Source organism: Hypomesus transpacificus, chromosome 10, assembly GCF_021917145.1.
Source record: "Hypomesus transpacificus isolate Combined female chromosome 10, fHypTra1, whole genome shotgun sequence".
In the NCBI taxonomy this organism is placed as follows: domain Eukaryota; kingdom Metazoa; phylum Chordata; class Actinopteri; order Osmeriformes; family Osmeridae; genus Hypomesus; species Hypomesus transpacificus.
In genome coordinates this window covers 8,826,816-8,845,039 of record NC_061069.1, presented here as the reverse complement: position 1 = coordinate 8,845,039, position 18,224 = coordinate 8,826,816, and the positions used below count along the sequence as shown (strand labels likewise).

The 18,224-nt window shown below is 43.8% G+C and overlaps 3 protein-coding genes across 7 annotated transcripts in view; all 3 read right to left on the bottom strand.

Moving 5' to 3' along the window:
* Nucleotides 1-4,589, bottom strand: part of casq1a (calsequestrin 1a) — a 7,120-nt gene extending 2,531 nt beyond the window's left edge. Inside the window, exons 1-6 of the mRNA XM_047028372.1 lie at nucleotides 4,214-4,589; nucleotides 1,258-1,351; nucleotides 861-961; nucleotides 627-738; nucleotides 442-515; nucleotides 215-345 (exon numbers count right to left, since the gene is read on the bottom strand). Of these exons, the coding sequence (XP_046884328.1) occupies nucleotides 215-345; nucleotides 442-515; nucleotides 627-738; nucleotides 861-961; nucleotides 1,258-1,351; nucleotides 4,214-4,447 (746 nt within the window). The 5' untranslated portion in view covers nucleotides 4,448-4,589. The remainder of the gene's footprint in view (nucleotides 1-214; nucleotides 346-441; nucleotides 516-626; nucleotides 739-860; nucleotides 962-1,257; nucleotides 1,352-4,213) is intronic.
* Nucleotides 4,590-5,726: 1,137 nt separating this feature from the next.
* Nucleotides 5,727-12,437, bottom strand: dcaf8 (DDB1 and CUL4 associated factor 8). Of its 3 annotated transcripts, none has more exons than XM_047028030.1 (13): nucleotides 12,187-12,437; nucleotides 11,472-11,536; nucleotides 11,280-11,375; nucleotides 10,508-11,145; nucleotides 10,082-10,222; nucleotides 9,634-9,728; nucleotides 9,332-9,442; nucleotides 9,086-9,216; nucleotides 8,859-8,966; nucleotides 8,580-8,710; nucleotides 8,293-8,412; nucleotides 8,076-8,192; nucleotides 5,727-7,833 (listed from the first exon to the last, which is right to left on the bottom strand). In XM_047028030.1, the coding sequence occupies exons 2-13, from the start codon at nucleotides 11,506-11,508 to the stop codon at nucleotides 7,726-7,728; spliced, it is 1,833 nt and encodes a 610-aa protein (XP_046883986.1). In that variant the 5' UTR covers nucleotides 11,509-11,536; nucleotides 12,187-12,437; the 3' UTR covers nucleotides 5,727-7,725. The 3 variants fall into 3 exon arrangements, with proteins under 3 accessions (XP_046883986.1, XP_046883987.1, XP_046883989.1); XM_047028031.1 differs by having other exon boundaries at nucleotides 12,222-12,437; XM_047028033.1 differs by lacking the exon at nucleotides 11,472-11,536.
* Nucleotides 12,438-12,992: 555 nt separating this feature from the next.
* LOC124472138 (heterogeneous nuclear ribonucleoprotein C) lies at nucleotides 12,993-18,173 on the bottom strand. Of its 3 annotated transcripts, none has more exons than XM_047026783.1 (9): nucleotides 18,049-18,173; nucleotides 16,375-16,530; nucleotides 15,329-15,594; nucleotides 15,132-15,204; nucleotides 14,775-14,825; nucleotides 14,446-14,648; nucleotides 14,127-14,240; nucleotides 13,743-13,885; nucleotides 12,993-13,632 (listed from the first exon to the last, which is right to left on the bottom strand). In XM_047026783.1, the coding sequence occupies exons 2-9, from the start codon at nucleotides 16,377-16,379 to the stop codon at nucleotides 13,519-13,521; spliced, it is 969 nt and encodes a 322-aa protein (XP_046882739.1). In that variant the 5' UTR covers nucleotides 16,380-16,530; nucleotides 18,049-18,173; the 3' UTR covers nucleotides 12,993-13,518. The 3 variants fall into 3 exon arrangements, with proteins under 3 accessions (XP_046882739.1, XP_046882740.1, XP_046882741.1); XM_047026784.1 differs by having other exon boundaries at nucleotides 18,056-18,173; XM_047026785.1 differs by having other exon boundaries at nucleotides 15,171-15,204; nucleotides 18,049-18,172.
* Nucleotides 18,174-18,224: the final 51 nt, after the last annotated feature.

The following is an 18,224-nucleotide window of genomic DNA, read 5'->3' as shown; positions in this document are numbered from 1 at the left end:
ATCCACGAGTCACCTCACTGGGCTTAGTATTGGTTTCCTCAGACTTGGAGACATTCGAAATCACTTCCATGAAACCATCACTTATAGCCCTACACCATCGAAAATCTTGAACTTGTTTCAGTATTTTAACTGAAAGATGAGTTTAAAAATTCAACTTGGGTACATCTGAGGAGGCTTCTCTCAATATCACTACCTTGGTGCTATTGGAGCTCACCTGTTGTGATCTTCAATGAACTCCACTAGCTCTTCCACTGAGTACGGTTTTCCAGGGATGACTACAGGATCGTCTATGAAAGGTTCATAGAAGTCCACCTCATTGAGCTTCATGTCCAGAACCCTGGCAAGCTGTAGCAGGAGGGTTTGGATAGAAAAAATATGAAAAGAGGTCATCACGAAACTTGGATGCTGATGCAATATGAAGATATGGTGGTTCTTGTTTACCTTTGGATTGAATGTGGCAAAGAATTTGACATGGGGATGAAACTCGTCAGCACAATCAGCAAATGCCTCAAAATCTGAAATGTTATAGGCTCCAATCACATATCTACTTTGTATTCCTCCTGCACGTATTTAACACAAAATAATTTGATATTTATTTTGTTGAAGAGTACATTACAAATCCTTACGATCAGATTTTGGAGTCTTAAAGTAGCCCATCAGCTTGATGTCCTCGTCAAGGCTTTGGAAGCCTCTCAGCTCCCTCATATTGTCAATGATCTCAACTGGATCTCCCATGACCTAGACGCCACAAGTAAGGGACGCAAGGGAGAGGAAAACACAAACACAATATACAGATAGCTACAGTTCGACACACGCCGTCAGGGGAAGCCATGAGAATCATAGTCCTGACCCTCACGCACATCGTAGATGAACTCCACCACCGTGTCTGCAGCAAGCTCCCCATCATATTCTATCACCTCGTCCTCAGTGAAGATAAATATACTGTCTGCCTCGTCGAGGCCTGCAGAGAGGAGAAAAGCCTTGCTCAGACTTTTTCATGTATTCTCCACTGGAGGCCTGACATGCTTATGCCAGCTCATGGTCTACAGGGGCTTTCTCTCATCTTCTCTTCAACCATTAGATAATGAAAAATAAGATCCTATCGAATGTCTTCAGATTGGCGTTGAGGAGAAAAAGTAAGTTACATATATCAAAGATTGAGAGAGAGAGAAAGTACATATTTACTCATACGCTCAGACTCTTTTAAAGTGAAAGATAGACATTAGCAATGAACTATTTTGTTAAGTATGCATTTACCTAGTTTCTTAGCAACAACTTTATCCTTCTTCTCATCAACAAGGCCGAATCCTATTTCTTCATCTGCAAGGTCTTCAAGTACCTGGGCTGCAAGCTGCAAATGAAAAACAATATCACATAATAGTTATGGCATCCTTAGGCTTGTGCAGTGAAGTTCTCTGACATCTTGCTCTTGTGCTTTTGAAGAGAGATTTAATCAGTTCTTCAGTGATACGTGTAAGTTACCTTTATTTTGTCAGTTTGTTGCAAGGCATTATAGTCCATTCCCTTATCAGTTGTTGTCAGAATAAGTGAGTATTCATTTGTGTACAAGATTTGCTCTGGTGTTTTTCACTTTGCATTGCATTGTTCTATTTGTGATCATTCAATAAGTGCCATCATATTTGCAGGCAACGTCAGCCCCATAAAAGCTCCACACCAAGAAAGCTGCTTCTGCACTTTCTATATCTGTGTGAAATCTGAACCTTATGAGTGACAGCTGACTCCACCAATATCAGAGCTACATCCACACTTTGCCAGGATCTCTGTTGATGTAATAAGCCATTTGGATGGCTACAGGCACTACCCTGCTGTACATACACACACAAGCACACACAGGCACACATACACACACAGCAAAAACACAAGCAAACAGTACACACCCACTCGGAGACACAAGCTGATTTGGAACAATGCCCATGTGATTATTGGCTTCAATAGGTTACTGAAGTAACTCTTCATCCATTATGTCACAGAATGGGTTTCCTTTTCTTCCTATCTAACGATAGATTACTCTGGTGGCCTCACATGCGATTGGGGAAGTTTATCCAACACAGGTGGGTCAAACAGTTGTATAGCACATCAGTAGCAGAATCTAGAAATATAGCCTACGGCCACAAGGGACTGTATGTAACCTCATGGTAATACCCATGACATATTTTTGGGTAGTATAGGCCTACCTTATGGGCTGGGGATACTGCTGTTATTATAACGTCATTGTCATTGTAGTTAAATAATGTAGGCTATGCACATTAAAGGTAAAGCCAGTCTTACTATGTGGAAATATTTTTCTAAGGTCAAATAATAAATGAATAACAAATCGACTGTAATGTGATGAAATGTTGCGATTTCCATGTAAGCTAAACCAATTCTGAAAATGTTTTCTGCCTTAGCTGTGCTTGGCTCAATGTAACAGCAATGCTGGTGCTTGATCAGTCTTTTTCTATGAAGCAACAGCGCACTTCTGAGATCACAAACAGCAGTCCTTGATAAATATAGCGCCATATAGCCACACAGACGATGAGGGACTATTTTGGAAAAGTGAAGGTAGTGCTAAGGTCTCAGGGATCCGCTGACAAGTACAGTACTGCACTGCTGTAACTCCCCTCTACCCCTACGGTTGGACAGGCTCCAACCCCTAAGTAGAAGATGGTGATATGCTATGCTAACTTTAGCCAGTATGTGCTACCGGCTACTAGTGTCAATGGGAAAACAGGCTAGCTCAGTAAACACGCATACAGTATGTACACAAGACACACATATACATGCAAATTATGCTTGAGGATTTCCCAAAAGCCAGCATCCAAGAAAGTATCCTAAAAAAAGGGGTTTGTCTTTTGAATAACAAAACATTATTTTGGTTGTTACTGAATATTATTCAGCTGATAGTACAATTATAGGAAGATAAAGGCAATCAGTTCTCCTTTAGAGGTCCCTCTCCCAGAATAATTGTAGTCAGGTATCAGCCAATAATTCACAGAAGTGTGAAAGTAGCAGAGAGTATATGTTGGTAGTGGATTAACCGGTCATTCATGGAGGACAGAAGACTACCTCAACTTAAGCTCCTATCAATTACCAATATTTAGCCTTCATGGTGAAAAGTGTTATGATTGAAAAAGTAGACCAGGTTGGATCTGGAAGTTTACTTTATGGAAGACTAACATGCCACATGTACTGTGTGATATAGCTAGAAGTGAGACAGAGACAAGACGCTCTGGTGTAGTCAGAAGGTGTTGACATACAATATAGCTACTAATAATGATGACGTAACCTTCTCACCCTGGTTGTCGAGGCATAACTGCAGCGGAAAGTCTTCAGAGAAAGGGTTGACCTTTAACCTTTGACCTCTGATGAGAAGGTTTATAAGGATATTGTGGTATGTTTACTGGCTGGTGAGGCAGCTGTAAATCAGGGAGAGGAGTAAAGCAGGCTAGTATGTGATTGATGTTACTTACAGGGTCACATGACTTTAAGTGCGAGGGTCACATCAAAGGAATTAAAGTAATTCTACCAAAATGCTCCCAGACTTCAAAGGCATCTGTAAGTACCTACAGACATGGTAAATTTATTTAGGTATAGATATTAGGTATAGATAGACTGTCATAAGGAACATCTAACATGGTGTTAAAACACATACTGAACACACTCAAATGCAGAGTATGCACGTAAACATACATACGTACACACAGAAACGACATGTATGTATGAATCATGTTGGGAAACATCATGGGATTCAGCTATTTGTCTGAGCTAGTGATACTGTAGGATCTTGTGTCCACACGATTCAGCAGTTTGCTTCTGAAGGATGCAGTCTCCCTCCCACAGCACTCCACAGGCTTGTGATACATTTTGGGTGTCTCAGTTGTCACCTTTTCTCCAAGTCTTGAGTTACGAATACGTTCTTGCGTTACACATGCTTCAGACAACTACAGTTGTATGGCTTACAATACATTAGGCTACATTTAAAATGGCCCATGAAAAATTAAGTAATCTCTCAAGCAACCACTCCGAACAAAGCCTTTCATATGACTGCTTGAAGACATCATTCCCCTGCATTTAACTTGAAGACAGTTGATCTAGACTTAGATCAATTGTTTAAAATGACATCACAATCAACTTCACAGAGCCCAGCAATATGCCAATGTTACACTTCCTCCTCCCCATCCTCCCAGTCATCCCCAGTGTTCCCATGACCCACCTCAAGGGCCAGCTCTTCAATCTGAAGCTGTTTCTGGGCGACGCGGTCTCCAGGGTGCTCATGGTAGTACACCACCATCATGTCGTACTTCTTCATCACAGATTTGAAGTTCTTAGCAGTGAGATCGTGAACACGTTCCTCGCCATCAAACTCAGGAATTTCCATGATATTGTTACTCATTGTCAGGCTCCCGCAAGACAGCAGGGCTACCAGAAGCACCCAGCTCCACGTCATGACTCCTCACTTCAATCTGACAAAAATGTGTATGTATGGTGTCAAGTATATAAAAAAGAAAATAAATTAGTTTTGTGCTGTTAAGGAGTAAGGACTTCCAATCCGCATCACCCAGAAGAGAGCAAGACCAACTTTAGACCCCCTTTTATTAAAATCTCATATGGGTAACTGGAAACAAGAGAGGGACCAAGAGGGGGTGTGGCTTAATTCTGGACACGCAAATGGATGTGAAGTGTGGGAAAGATGGCGGAAGGAGGAGTGATTCAGAGTGGGTGCTGAGGTGATTCAGCTGGGAAGATGAGGGAGAGATTCGACACGTTTGTGTGTGTTGTGTGTTTGCATGTACAGAACAATCTGCTTTCTCCTCCAGTGAGCTGACTAAAAGGCCAGGATCAGTCCACTGGTTAACTGCATAAAATGAGGAGAGATGTTGGGTAGAGGGATGGCAGGAATCCATATTAAGTTCAAATTGAAGAGCCAATCCTGTCTAAAAATAATAGATGTAGGGCGGTGAGGGCCATGTTGGGAGGGGGGTCTCGGTGTCCAATTTGCTGCCCTTGGCACGGTCACAGTACTAGAATGTGACACTAGGTCACTCAGGGACAGTGGGAGATGCTAGGGTGACGAGCCTGGTCAGGTTTCACTAGGCACCCATGAATGTCACTCAGCATGAGGACCGTCAGCCCTGACTCCATGAGCCGTAGGCTTTTCATGCTGCAACCGTTTTCATTTACCTGAGCATTATTCTGTCTGCTAATGCAAACATGGATCCATGTCTTAAAATGTGGACTGTACGGGTGTGCAGATAGCCAGTTATACGAGTTTACATATCGAAAGGAGAGAACTGAGCTATTAATAAATGTTGGATATATGATCTTATAGCATATCCCTCCATTCCTTGTATTCTGTGGCTTGCATTGGTAATGCTTACCAAGTCCCCCCAGAGGGAACTGGAAGAAGCGGCTATGAGCCACATAGGGAATACATTGGGCTATTTTCTGTCATTTTAACCAGTTACAGGGAGTAATGAATGCAACTTGTTAAAAGTTACATACAAAAAGAAGATATACAATCAGATGTGCACTGAAACTACTATGTAATTATATTGTTTTTCCCCCATGGAGATGACTAAAACATAGCCCTGCTGCATAACAGCAGTCTCTAGCAGAAAAGCCCTTGCCTTATGAACTCCCATAGGTTATTAACCTCTGTTCCTGATCACTCACACACTATCACATCTAGCCCAATATTTGGTCAAACAAAATAGCAACACATGAAATTACATGGTATTTTGTTTATTGCACAAATCGTACATATTTCCAACTGAAATGGTAGAATGCTTTAGGCAGTGGTGGGATAGATTTTTGATCAAGTGCCTTTAGATGTTTACAGCAAAGTAATATAGTCAGAAGGACAATCTGAATATGACTGTCTCTTCCATCTGGGTCCAAGTTTGGAAAGAGAAATTGATATTTTTTGGATATTGAAAAGAACTGAATTTTGCCAATAAAACTCATTTGTTGGTAAGAATTACAAAACAAAATAAAGAAATTGATGTAATCTTTCTCTTCATTTAAAAGTACTTTGTCCTCGTATAGAATATAAACCTCTGCATGAATACCAATCAAATTTTGTCATTTTTCTTAAGTCAAACCTCTTTTGCTTAAGTTGGTTCTCTTTACAGTATTATTTTATATATATATATATAATATGTACATATAAATTCACCTAACTTCTAAATTCTCATACAAAATGAGAAAAGCTGGACTTAAATGCCCTCACAACAAAAGAAAAACGGGCAAGCAAATGTCATCTCCCTCATTCTCCTTCCTGCCTTTGAACCTACCTCTATAAAACACCTGCCTTCCACCATGACCTCTCCTAAAGACAAAAGGGCTGGCACGAGAAAGACCACACAAGCCCATCCTGGGCCAAATTCATCTGTACACTTGAGGGACCTGAACAGAAAGAACAGAGCTAAACCACTAAATCTCAGGGCAGTCAAAAGTAGGAATAACAGTTCCCAGTTTGAGGTGTGTCATCCCTAAATAAAAGGAAAAATAAATGTTTAGTTACCGTGTTATCAGACCATGTTCAACTCCCAACAGCTAATAGCTACATTGTAAGAGGCCAAGCCTTTCTGTCCAGGCCCGTTAAGCTTTTTCCTTGGGTTCCCCAAACAGGAACACAAGGAACTGTTCCATGACAACAAGAGATCATCCAGCTGCTTCTTAACAGGAGAGTGCATTCTCTGGCTTATGGAGGACCAATGATACTTATTCAGGAGGATTGTGAGGAAAGATCACGCTAGTAAAAGCATTACCTCTCCAACTGGAGCTGTCACAATCCTGCAGAGTGCAAATCAATCTGAAAAACCCAAGGACTAGAATCACAGAAAAAGTATCTGCTTGTTAAGAACAGAGTTTTACTGAACACAGGGTTGATGTTCCATGACAATAATTTGATTAATTATTGCATATCCCCCACAAGTGTATGTTTTGTCTACACATTTTAAACAACCACATCCCTGAATAAGGTGCACAGTAGCCTGGGAGGGGGCAGGCTGGGGCGAGGGAGGGGGTAGGACTGAAGGGACACTGAGCAGCAGGTCCGGGTGGTGGCCTGGCCCCTCTAAAGACTTGAACTGACCCCACCTGACCCCAATGGCTAATGGTCCGAGTCAGACACTAACCAGGTGGGTGAAGGGTCAAACTCAACAGCTCTAGTTCCATGCCTTAAAACAAAATCAAATGGGAGCGAATCACATTTACAGGGACATTGGAAAAGGTCTGTGGGCATTTCTAGTCATCCAGATCTTCTTCCTGTCTCCTCCAATCTCGTGGTAGAAAAAACCAGGGCAGGGACGTGTCATAGAGGGCAGAGGACTGTGCGAGATGTGTGATTGGATGGAGGGGATGCTGTGCCGAATGTTGCCTGGGCATTCACAGGTCGAGCAGAAGCACTGGATTGGCGTGCACAATCTCTTAATGGGTTTGGGTGATGCTTGTCTACTCCCCTCCGGACAACTAAATCATAGTTTGAGTGGGATGTATTCTAGTCCTCATTTCATAGGCTGTTTGGAGGCCAGATTCTAGCATCTCCATTCCTCTCCCTCTCTGTCAGGTGTGTGTGTGTGTGAGTCTTTGTGTATGCAGGACTGTTTTCTATTTCTTCATCGTCTGTCAGTGTTTGTGAGTGCCAGTGTGTCAATGGTGCTTGCCTATGTGCATCAATACTAGGGCGACAACAAACATGTGTGTGTGTGTTGTGTTTGTGGCTCAGGAGGACATGCACTGGACATGGTCTGGGCCCCCATCCTCATCATCGGAGGAGTCTGGAGAGCTCCAGGATTCATCAGTGTCTCCTTCTGCACCCTCCCGACGTGCCTGAGGGAAAGGGGACGTTGGTGAGACAGGGAGTGGAGTGTGGGGGCAGTGGCTTGCATATCTAAAAAGGACAGCACAAAGACTTGAAGAAACATCCTTGAAATGGATGGAAATATCCCAAAATATGATATTGGAGAAAATAAATGTGCAAATCAAGTCTCCCGACCCAGTAAAGACTGATCAAGTATATATATTTGAGCCCTAAACCAATGTGATGGTGTCACTATGAGCGTTGAGCTCACCCTTTGAGGTCGCCTGTTCCTCATGTGTCTCATCAGGAACCAGAGGAGCTGCGTGTCGTACTGGTCACCATGACGCACACTGTCCTCATCGCGCTCACGCTTGTTCTTCTTCATCACCTGGGCAACCCGCCACCGAGACAAATGTCGAGTTATTATTTGAGAGACCACGACGATCAGTCTTACACAGCTATCTAGGGGTCTGTCAGGATAACAGTACCTCTTTGAGGCCTTTAAGGCCAGTGGGGTTCTCAGCAGTGGGGGCCCACAGTTTGACATCATGGTCCAGGCCACTGGTAGCCAGGCCTGGGAGGTGGGGATGGGGCTCCAGGCAGTTCACCTGCACACCCAGGTCAGAAGGTTCTGTTAGTGGACTGGATCTTAAAAATATACTAAACAGACCTTGGTGTTGAAGTGTAGTCCCCACGACCACCCTCCTCCCCACGCCCACCCTCCTCCCCACGCCCACCCTCCTCCACCACGCCCACCCTCCTCCCCATGCCTCACCACTCCTCCTTTGTCTCCCTCCATGAACTGGACGATGCGGGCAGAGACCTTGTCCCACAGGTAGATGTGTCCACAGTCGCTGCCACTGACCACAAACTCGCTGCAGGGGCCGTAAAAGTTAACGCCCTTCACTGGCAGACAGACACGGACAGAGAGGAGGGGATTCAATATTTCCGTTTATATTACAATAAATAAACCCATCCTCTCCATGCTCATCTGCAGTGATCATGTACTGGGATCACAGTGTCAGTCTGAGTTGTGAACGGTGCTCTTCCATACCGGTGGCATTGTTGCGATGGCCCTTGTATCTCCTGCGGTAGTCAGCTCCGTCGCTGTGGCTGGAGTCAAACAGGTAGATGTCCTCATCGTTGTAACTGGCAAGGAGCTCTGATATAACAACACATGGAAAGACACAGCCATCAAGCCATCACTTGTGACCGGGAAAGACAAAAGAGCCCAAAAGTGTGCATGCCAAGTTGAGTTGCTGGTTGAACGTGGTGTTTTACCTGAGCCATCATGGCTGTAGACCAGGCAGGTGATGTTGGTTTTGGACTCACTGGACACCAGGTGAGATGGGCAGAATTTCTTCAGTACACCATTGTTATCATTTTCATTGATCTTTCTCTGATCATAAATCCTGCATAGGGGAGATGGCAAGAGAAGTTTGAACTTGGCAAAATAAATAAATAAATCCAACTCCAATGTCACTGTCGTTACAATTGTGTTCCAAGGATTGACTATGTCAGTCTCACCTGACATACTGGTCTCTTCCACCTACAGCAAAGTGATGGGTGTTGGCTGGGTTCACAAAGATGGTGTACAGTCCCACCTTCTTATCCCCCTCCTTCACCACCACCAGTTTACTGCAGACACACAGGACACACCAGAACGGGTGACGTGGAGGATTTCAACCAAGGCAAATCAAAGACAGAAGCAATAGTCACTGTCGTGGGTGGAGTTAAATGTGACTACACAGCCATTGTCACATGAGAACATGTAACTTAGCGACAGTAACTTAGCGACAGGGTAGACGAGTGGGGTTGCCGTTACTCACTTGGCAGGCCGGTCGAGGCGCAGGTCAATGCCAAACACCACAGCATCCTCCCCAGCAGACAGGAAGGAGCAGGGGGAGTCCGGCTCCAGGGCCAACTGACACACACACACGCACACACACACACACACACACACACACACAACAAAAGCACGATAAATAATTGAAGAAGAAGGGATGGAAGAGATCAAACAGTCTCTTAACTTCATGTCTGGCAAGATTAGCAAGGTGGCTACTCAGCAGTCCAAACTGCTGGGACTAATGGAGGAAGTAAGAGAGTTGAAACTAGCGATCAAGGAGAAGGACAAACGAATCGGTGATCTAGAGCGACGCGTCGATGACTTAGAACGATAAATAATCACCATAATTGGCAGGTCTTGCTAAAAGGATCTGTTGCAGCGATATGATGTAATGAATAACCCAAATGCAGCTGCGGGCTGGTGCTTCCTACCTTGTGGGCGGCCCCCTTATGCTGGGCCACTCTCTTGGTGTTCTTGCAGCGCTGGGTGGCAGAAAGCTCAGCCACCCTGATCTGCCCGTCACGAGCGCACATGGCCAAGGTAGAGTCCCCGCTGTGTGGCAGGAACTTGGCCTGGAAGGGTCACAATAGTGTCATCCCTTTTGAACTAATTTCACGAGGATTCAACTGCACAGAAGTAAAACAAATACAAAATAAAAAGTAAATTGTGTCATAGTATAATGTCACCGGGTTGAAGTAGTCTCTAAATAATACCATCAACATCAGCCAACATCCTGCCACAGAAGCTAGTAGACGGTTAACGTCTGGTTTCAAATGTTTCTATATTTTACCACCAATCCGTTCAAGCCAACACGCCCATCCCAGTTCAGACCTGACAGATTCAGTCTCCTTACTTACCTGAAACACGTTACTCTTGTGGCCGCTGTCAAACTCCAGCTCCGCACGGCGACGAGCCCAGTCCCAGATGACCACGCGCAGGTCATCACTGCCCGACGCCAGGCGTGTCCCAGAAGGGTTGAAGTGCAGCGTATTGACACAGCCCGTGTGCCTCTCCAGGCGCCCCTGGAGCTCCAGCCTTTGCACAAAGGAGCGGGCGCCGCACACACGTCTCACAAACTGCTGGGAGCTCTTGCCAATCTCCCGAAAGCGCAGCGAGGGCACTGCCCGCCAGGTGGGTCTGCTGAGGTCGCGCAGCTCCGCACCTAGCCACGCCTCCATGGCCTGTTCGTCCTCCTCTTCGTCTTCCTCGGGGTCTTCCTCTTCCTCGTCGTCGTCCGAGCTGGAGGAATGGTGTGTGGTGCCACCGCCGGGTCGGTTCCTCTTCCGGGCGGCCCTTTTCCCCTCTCTTTCCTTGGCCCGCTCTCTTCTCCCTCCTTCGCTCTCGCGCTCTGCCTCCTCAGTCAACGAGTAGAGGCCGCTGCCATCCATGCTGTCTGTGTCCTCTTCCTCGTCCTCTCTATCTCTGCCAGGCCTACTGTCACCTTCTGCATCTGCCATGGGCTTGTCCCCAGCCCCATCGCCTCCTTCCTTGGGAACTGTAGACCATAATGTCAAATGACAACGTTGTCACACTTTAGAACCCACTGCAATAGAAATACCTGTTTTCCAATCAATATAAAAAGCAATGTCAGATTACTATGAATCAATCACTTTAGTTCCCTGAAATCACCTGCTTGAGAGGAAGACTGTCCTTGTTCCTCTGTGTTTGAAGAAACGTCTCCTTCCCTCTGCCTGGCTTCACCTGGCTCTGGCTCCTCTGAGCCACCTGGTAAAGATACACAAATTCATAACAAGTAGATAGAGGCTAAAACATTATGTTCCCTGACACTCTGCTTGTAGCGAGGCCTGTCTGATCCCTCACCGTTAAAAACTCTGTTTTTATCATTTGCCTCCGCCATTCTGTCTCTCCACGACAAAGAGGATAGCCTTGAATGGGCGGAGAGGGGAACATGTCAGTCATTGCGATGGCTATTGCAACTACCTAGCAAAGTTTAAAAGCATTGCTAGTACCCTTATGATCATGCATTGCGCAGTACTCTGGAGCCTGTTGACATTAAGCTAACTGTAGTAGTCTGTGGCGACCAAGTTACTAATTCTAAACTTGATAGCCTGCAGGTTACTAACGTTTGCAAAACCCAGATTATTCAACTTGTCTCACTGGTTAGCTTGTCAACCAGCTAGCTATCTGCGGGAAGTATGGCGACGCATTTATATTTACAGTTGTAGGTCGTGCCAGCGTTTTTAACCAACCATGTATTATGTTACCTAGTTAACAAGCCAAATGTTAAATGTATACCTTATTGATTTACTAGCTACTTGTTTGCAAAATATACCATCAACTAGACTATGGTCAGAGAACATCAGGACAGTACATAGGCGTTCGTCACCATAACCAAATGTGCTAACTAGCTACACTAATAAATCTTGCTAGCTACCTAGAATAAACTTTAGCCATTTTGATGTAAGTATAAATAGACTGACTATATGATCAACATTCATAGTATTAGCTAGTTAGTTACAAACTGTAAGTAACAGTGTCTGACAGGTGGCAAACTCCTCAAGTCTGGTTAGGCTACCTCTTCTTCGTCGTACTAGGCCCAACAAAGCGTACTTAAGACTAGTTGATTCCTAATCTTCTTCTTTCTGTGCAGATTTGATTCCTCGCGCTTTGTTATTATACAGCAAACCAAGTGCCACGAAAAGGAAACATCTGAATAATTATACGCGACATTTGGCATGTGTGCACAAAGATAGCAAAATCGCAAAAAATGGTGCGCGTCCTCAAGAAAGCTTTCTCTGTTTATGTTTTGACTGTCTCGATTCTTTTTCCGGTGAATGGTTTTTTATCCGGAAGTAAGGCCAGGAACATTAATTAAAGCATAGTATCTAGATTGATGCTTGAGAGAAAGTGAAAGTAATTGAAATATCGTCCAAAACAAAATTCACGTATGTAGTCATGTTTATTTTGTATGGAGTGCCAAAAATATTCCTGCCTGACAGCCGTGTTATGATGCAGACATGCATGTTATCAGAGAATGTCTAATTAGACATTCTCTGGTTTAATGTTACCTCTGTCTCTCCTGTTATGGCAAATTGCAACCATCGTTTATGAGATGCATTACCGCCACCTATTGTTCGGAGTGTGATCGTTGCATTAAAAAACATCAGAAACAAAACCGCTCGAAAAGAGCACAACTTACCACCTTACCGTAAACCCCATTAGCCACATTCTGTATATGTTCTGCTTGTCCTGTTTACGTGCAAAGCACATGATGAATAAAGGTAAATCATTTCCTACTTTCAGATCCAACTCACGCAATCTCTCTCATATCATTCAATTTAATTTAACATGGTTACAGTGAAATAAAGTCACATATGCAGATTAATATTTTATTGCAATTTATTATCACAGTACAACAGAGACTGAATAGTATAAAAAACAGTGACATGAAAACAAGTAACAAACTTGAATGGGGCCACACCTAAAAATAAAGTAATGTCTTTAAACTTAAAAACAATTTTATGTCGGTCATTTCTCATCACATCAAATCCAGTCGTGTCAAACCATACTGACTTTGGGTTTCAGAAAACCACTAACCCTAGTTCTTGCCCTATGTTGGTTGAACAAAAGAACAGAGTACAATCAAACTGCAAGCTACATTTACAGCTCCTCTACCTGCACGACAACGCTAGATGTATAATCACACAAGGACAGCCAAAGGGACAAATTTAATCTCAAGAAAAATATAAATTGAACAACAGTGAGGGTTGTTATGCATGTTGTGTGTGTGTTTGTGTGTCTGCATTGATGTCTTTCTTCTTCTTCTGCTTAGTAGTAGTGTATTAGAAGAGGAGTCTGCAATCCACTGGAAGTGGAGTGGATGTCTGTCTTGGTAGCGTGATTACATCTAAGAGTCCTCGTCTCCGTTGACACTCTCCCCGTCGTCGTCATCTCCATCCACATGCTCTCCTTCCTCTTCTTCCTCCTCATCTTCATCCTCCTCTCTTTCTTGACTCTTCAACTGAGAGAGCAGATAAGGTCAGCACAAACTTAAATTGGTACTTAAGTGGATGTACATCAACATACTTAACTTGAGGTCTTTCTTTTATAGATAACCCTCGATAATCTCACCTCCTCGTCCTCTAGCAGGTCTCCCTCTTCATCAGTGTCATTGAGATCCCTCTCTCTCTCCCTCTTATTGCTGTCCTCCTTCTTTGTGTTGGAGACCTGCATTGAAGACACCTCCCCAGGCTCTGGCTTTGAACTCTTCCCTTCTGTCCAGAGTCAAACAAGGAGATAGAGGGGGGAGGGGGGGGGGGGGGGGGGGAGATAGAGAAATAATTCAGAGAAAGTATGCCTACACGTTTCCAAAGGCTTGCCCTTGTGGTATGAAACAACAGTTTCACAGTATCAAGGCAGTGCACAATGTAATTCAACAACACTGATCCAAATACATAAGTGAATGTTGGAACCCATTTTGAGCTACTGAATATGAGTGTTCTTCCTGTAGCATACCTGACTTCTTGCTGTGGTCCTTCTCCATGCGGTCCAGGCTTTCCAGAAGGTAGTCCACCTTGTGTTTGATCTGGGTCAGCTCCTTCTTAATGGTCTGCAGTTCATCTACCTTCACTAAGGGGAGAGAAAGTTGGGGACAGAGAGTGTGAGCAAACATGTTCAAAATACCTGATTCCCACAAGACAGTTGACTGAGCTGGGAAAGGCAAGATGGATTCTAACCGTAAGAAGTGTATACCTGCTCAAAAACACTCCGAAATAATGTGTCTAGTACAGCAATGAATTGTGCTGCGTGAAAGCAGTTTAAGGAGAGCACTGACTGGTTCTGGATGATGAGGTCCTCTGGCTGCTCTTATAGGAGGAGAAGCTGCTAGTCTTGGTGCGGCGGCTGCCGCCGCCGCCGCCGCCGCCGCCGCCCCCGCCCCCACCACCACTCATGCTGACCCGAGGGCGCTTTGAGGGGATCACAGCCCTCGATAGAGGGGGTGGGGGAGGGGGCACTCGGGACGGATAGGAGTACACCCTGAGTGAAGAGGTCAAGAACGCAACTTAAAACCAGTGACTGAAAGGCCCTCAATTCAAGTAGTGAAAAAGCATGCCGAAGTGAAAGATGGACAATGGGCTCTTTGGACAACAATTTTCCACCTACCTGTCGTAGTAATCCCTCTGAAAGTCATAGTCAAGATCGAATGAGGAACCACTGTGTGGAATAGACAAAAGGAGTGTTAATATTTATGGGCAGTATGGGATTCACAGGCAGTACACTTGTCACAATAAAACCAAAATTCCAAAACAGCGGTACATATTTGAAAACTCCTCTTAAAGACACAGTCAGCAATATATTGTAGTGATTTTCACAAATTGATACATACCATTCAACTTGGAAGAATATGACCAATGGATATGGTTAGGACGTTTAATCCTTTTTGCTATCAAGTATTTTTTGCATTCTTTCCTGGTATGTGAAAATAGCTGAGTGTGCCTTTAGTGTTGAGAAGTAGCAGACCTGTACATGTCTCCTGCGGAGCGCTTTGTGGTCTTTGACCTGTGAGGTTTGGGTTCCCCAGCCAAGTTGATGTCTAGAAGGAGAGGGAGGAAAATACCTTAGACGTGGCAATTAACACATCAGCAGTCACTTGTACATCCGTTACAGCGTAGTCAACATGGAGATATCATGCTCCCCAAAAAAACAAGCACCCTTACCCAGCACCTGTCCAACGATCATTCTGCCATCCTCCCCGGCAACAGCGGCGCGCGCGTTCCTCTCGTTGGCATACTGGACGAAGGCAAAGCCTTTGTGGACAGAGCAGCCCACGATCTTGCCGTACTTGGAGAAGATGGCTTCCACATCTGCCTTGGTCACCAGTAGGGTGTTGAGGTTGCCGATGAAGACCCGAGAGTTGAGGGAGCGCGGGTCTGTCTTGTTGGTGACGTTGCTGGCCATTAGGCTGCTGGTGGTGGGAGAGCGACTAAAGGAGGGAGATGAGAAGGTGTACAACCCCAAATTCATCAAAAACTTGCCAAAACAAATAAAGCAGTGCTTGTGCAGATTAACAACTGCATTTGACGAATGGTGGTTTATTACAATCAAAAGCTACAGCCATCCTATATACAGTAGAATTGACACACTATCCCAATCAAACCTGTTGACGACTTTCTTATATCAATCCTTAACAGTATAATTGCTTGAGTTTTGAAATTGTACCAAATTATTGAATGTAATTTCCATCATTACTTAACAAAAATATAAGTTAAGGTATGCAGGCTGGAGGCTGCACATCCATCAGAAACGTAACATTTGTAACAGTACAAATGAGAGGCTGCTTCTGTGCAACACCAACACCAGACAGGCCTGTACTTATCTGCACATATTCATGTCCACAGAACATCCTTGTATTTGGGCAGCCTCAAATCCTTGTGCGACCTCATATTCATGACTATGTATATGAAAGACAGCTTTAGGCTTAATTTAAGGAATGTTTTATCAAAATGTGTTGCAGGGTTTAAACATTGTCTTCAGTTGGGTGGAGTCAAGGGTTAACATGAGTAGTTGAGGGCATCTCACCTAAAAGGAGGCAGCATTTAATGGATAGGAAAACATTCAGTTGGGTATAGATTTGACTATTGTGGGCAGTCAGGGAGAGGGCAACTACTATCGCAGAGCAGCCTAAATGTCTAGGAAGGAAGAGGCATTAACAACCGTTGAGAAGGGGGTGAGTTGGGGGGGGTTTAGAATAGCCATCACTCACTCCATTGCGTCTGTGTGCAGGGCAGTCGTCTGTCAGTTGTTTGACACTGAGGGCGGGGCCAGTGTATGCGGGCAGGTGTCGTGGGTGCTCTCAGCAAAAACTACAATCTCCAGCAGCACACTCTCAGAATGCAGAACTTCGACCCCACGATTTATACTGAGACGACAAAGAACACACCTCAGTCAAATTGTACAGGTTTACATTTACAAGCTTACCTGGACTGATGGACATAATTCAGTGGTGAGCCAAATACAGAATTACATTTTTGGGCCCTAAACTCATGTCTACTAACTGAAATAGTGATGGTACATTAATCCAAGCTATATTTGCTCATGGTAACATGGGACACCCTTCTGTTTAGGAGTAGAGGCAGGAACTCAGGGGCTACTGACAATGGAATATGTGTGTGAAACTTAGGAAAATAATGTGTGACAATATGTCAATATGTTCAAGCAAAAAGGCATACGTTTCTAAAAGTATTATTTGTAATGTATTTATTCCGTTTATTGGTTGTGCGATATTTAATCATATTAAATGTATTTAATTAATGGCATAGTCCAAGAGAACAACTGACACCTAGTGTATGGATTTATATTGGGCAGCAAGGAATGTAATCCCTTGAAAAATAAATGTCAGATTTTCTCAAAATAATGCATTAATTTAATTGGTGGCTAGGTTACTACTGAGTGACGTGTGTGTGCACGTTTGTATAAATGACAATAAAATGGACATAGAATTGGTTTTCAGAGGCCGAACTAATTGGATAAGTGAATCCTTGACCGGGCCTTCAAGATCACCACAACACTGGGATCTACTACAACTCAGTATTTCCATTCTTTCCCACGAAATGTAATCTTATAAGTGACATCCCCGACGTTATATTGTAATTATAAACATACTAACTACCTAACTGATCTTTATTATTAGAAAGTAATTCAATATACATCTTAAGGAATGATGGCAAATACCAACAAACGTATCATGCTTCAAAGTGACTTTAATAATTGTGTTAGTGCTACTGTTTCTGCATCAAAATGAACAACTTCTTGACCAGAAAAAGGGTCCAGAGAAAGAAAAATTGCCAATCGTCTTGAAAAACACACTTTCCTCAAAAAATCACGGTTAATGTCACAAAAACAATCCATTCTAGGCCTAATTGTTCCAACCCCAGTCTTCTAGGCCGTTCGCTTCGGAACTTAACCACCATCAATATTTACTAAGGCTGTACAGCTAGCAGTTAGCTAGCTTACTGTGGCTCGATGCAGTCTGCTGCGAGGAACGACGTTGAAAGAAAGGTTGCATACAATGTTTGCTAGCTAAATGTGTTAACTAGCCATAGCCAGCCAGCAAGAAAGGCCTAGCTAGCTGTATGTTTAACAAATGTTAACGTAGCTAGCCTGCAAGACGACTGCACCAAATGTCCATCGAATGGAAATCTTCAAATGTTGCAATAAAAATATGCCCTGTATTACACAACTCGAATAAATTTGCAAAATCACAAAAGGTGTCCAAAAAGCTTGCCACAAAAAGAATGATCCGCTATCCAAGCATGTTGAGCTAACTAGTGCAATATCCCGCCCGCAAAGAAAAAAACACACAGCGTTGAAAAAGAAAATCCAAAGGCATTGCAAAGTCAGGAAAAAATGAAAAACAGTCTGGAAACAAAATACTCACCACGCACTTTAAGATAAAATGGCTAATATCTCAGCAAATATGGTCACTTGGACACTAAGGTCGTCCTCTTGCAGCTGAGTTTAGCTAGCTGGCTACTGCGCAGGGGTTGCCTCTTGAAGCACAGATATAGAAACACAGAGATCTAGAAACGTAGATATCTCATTGGCTACTGTTGT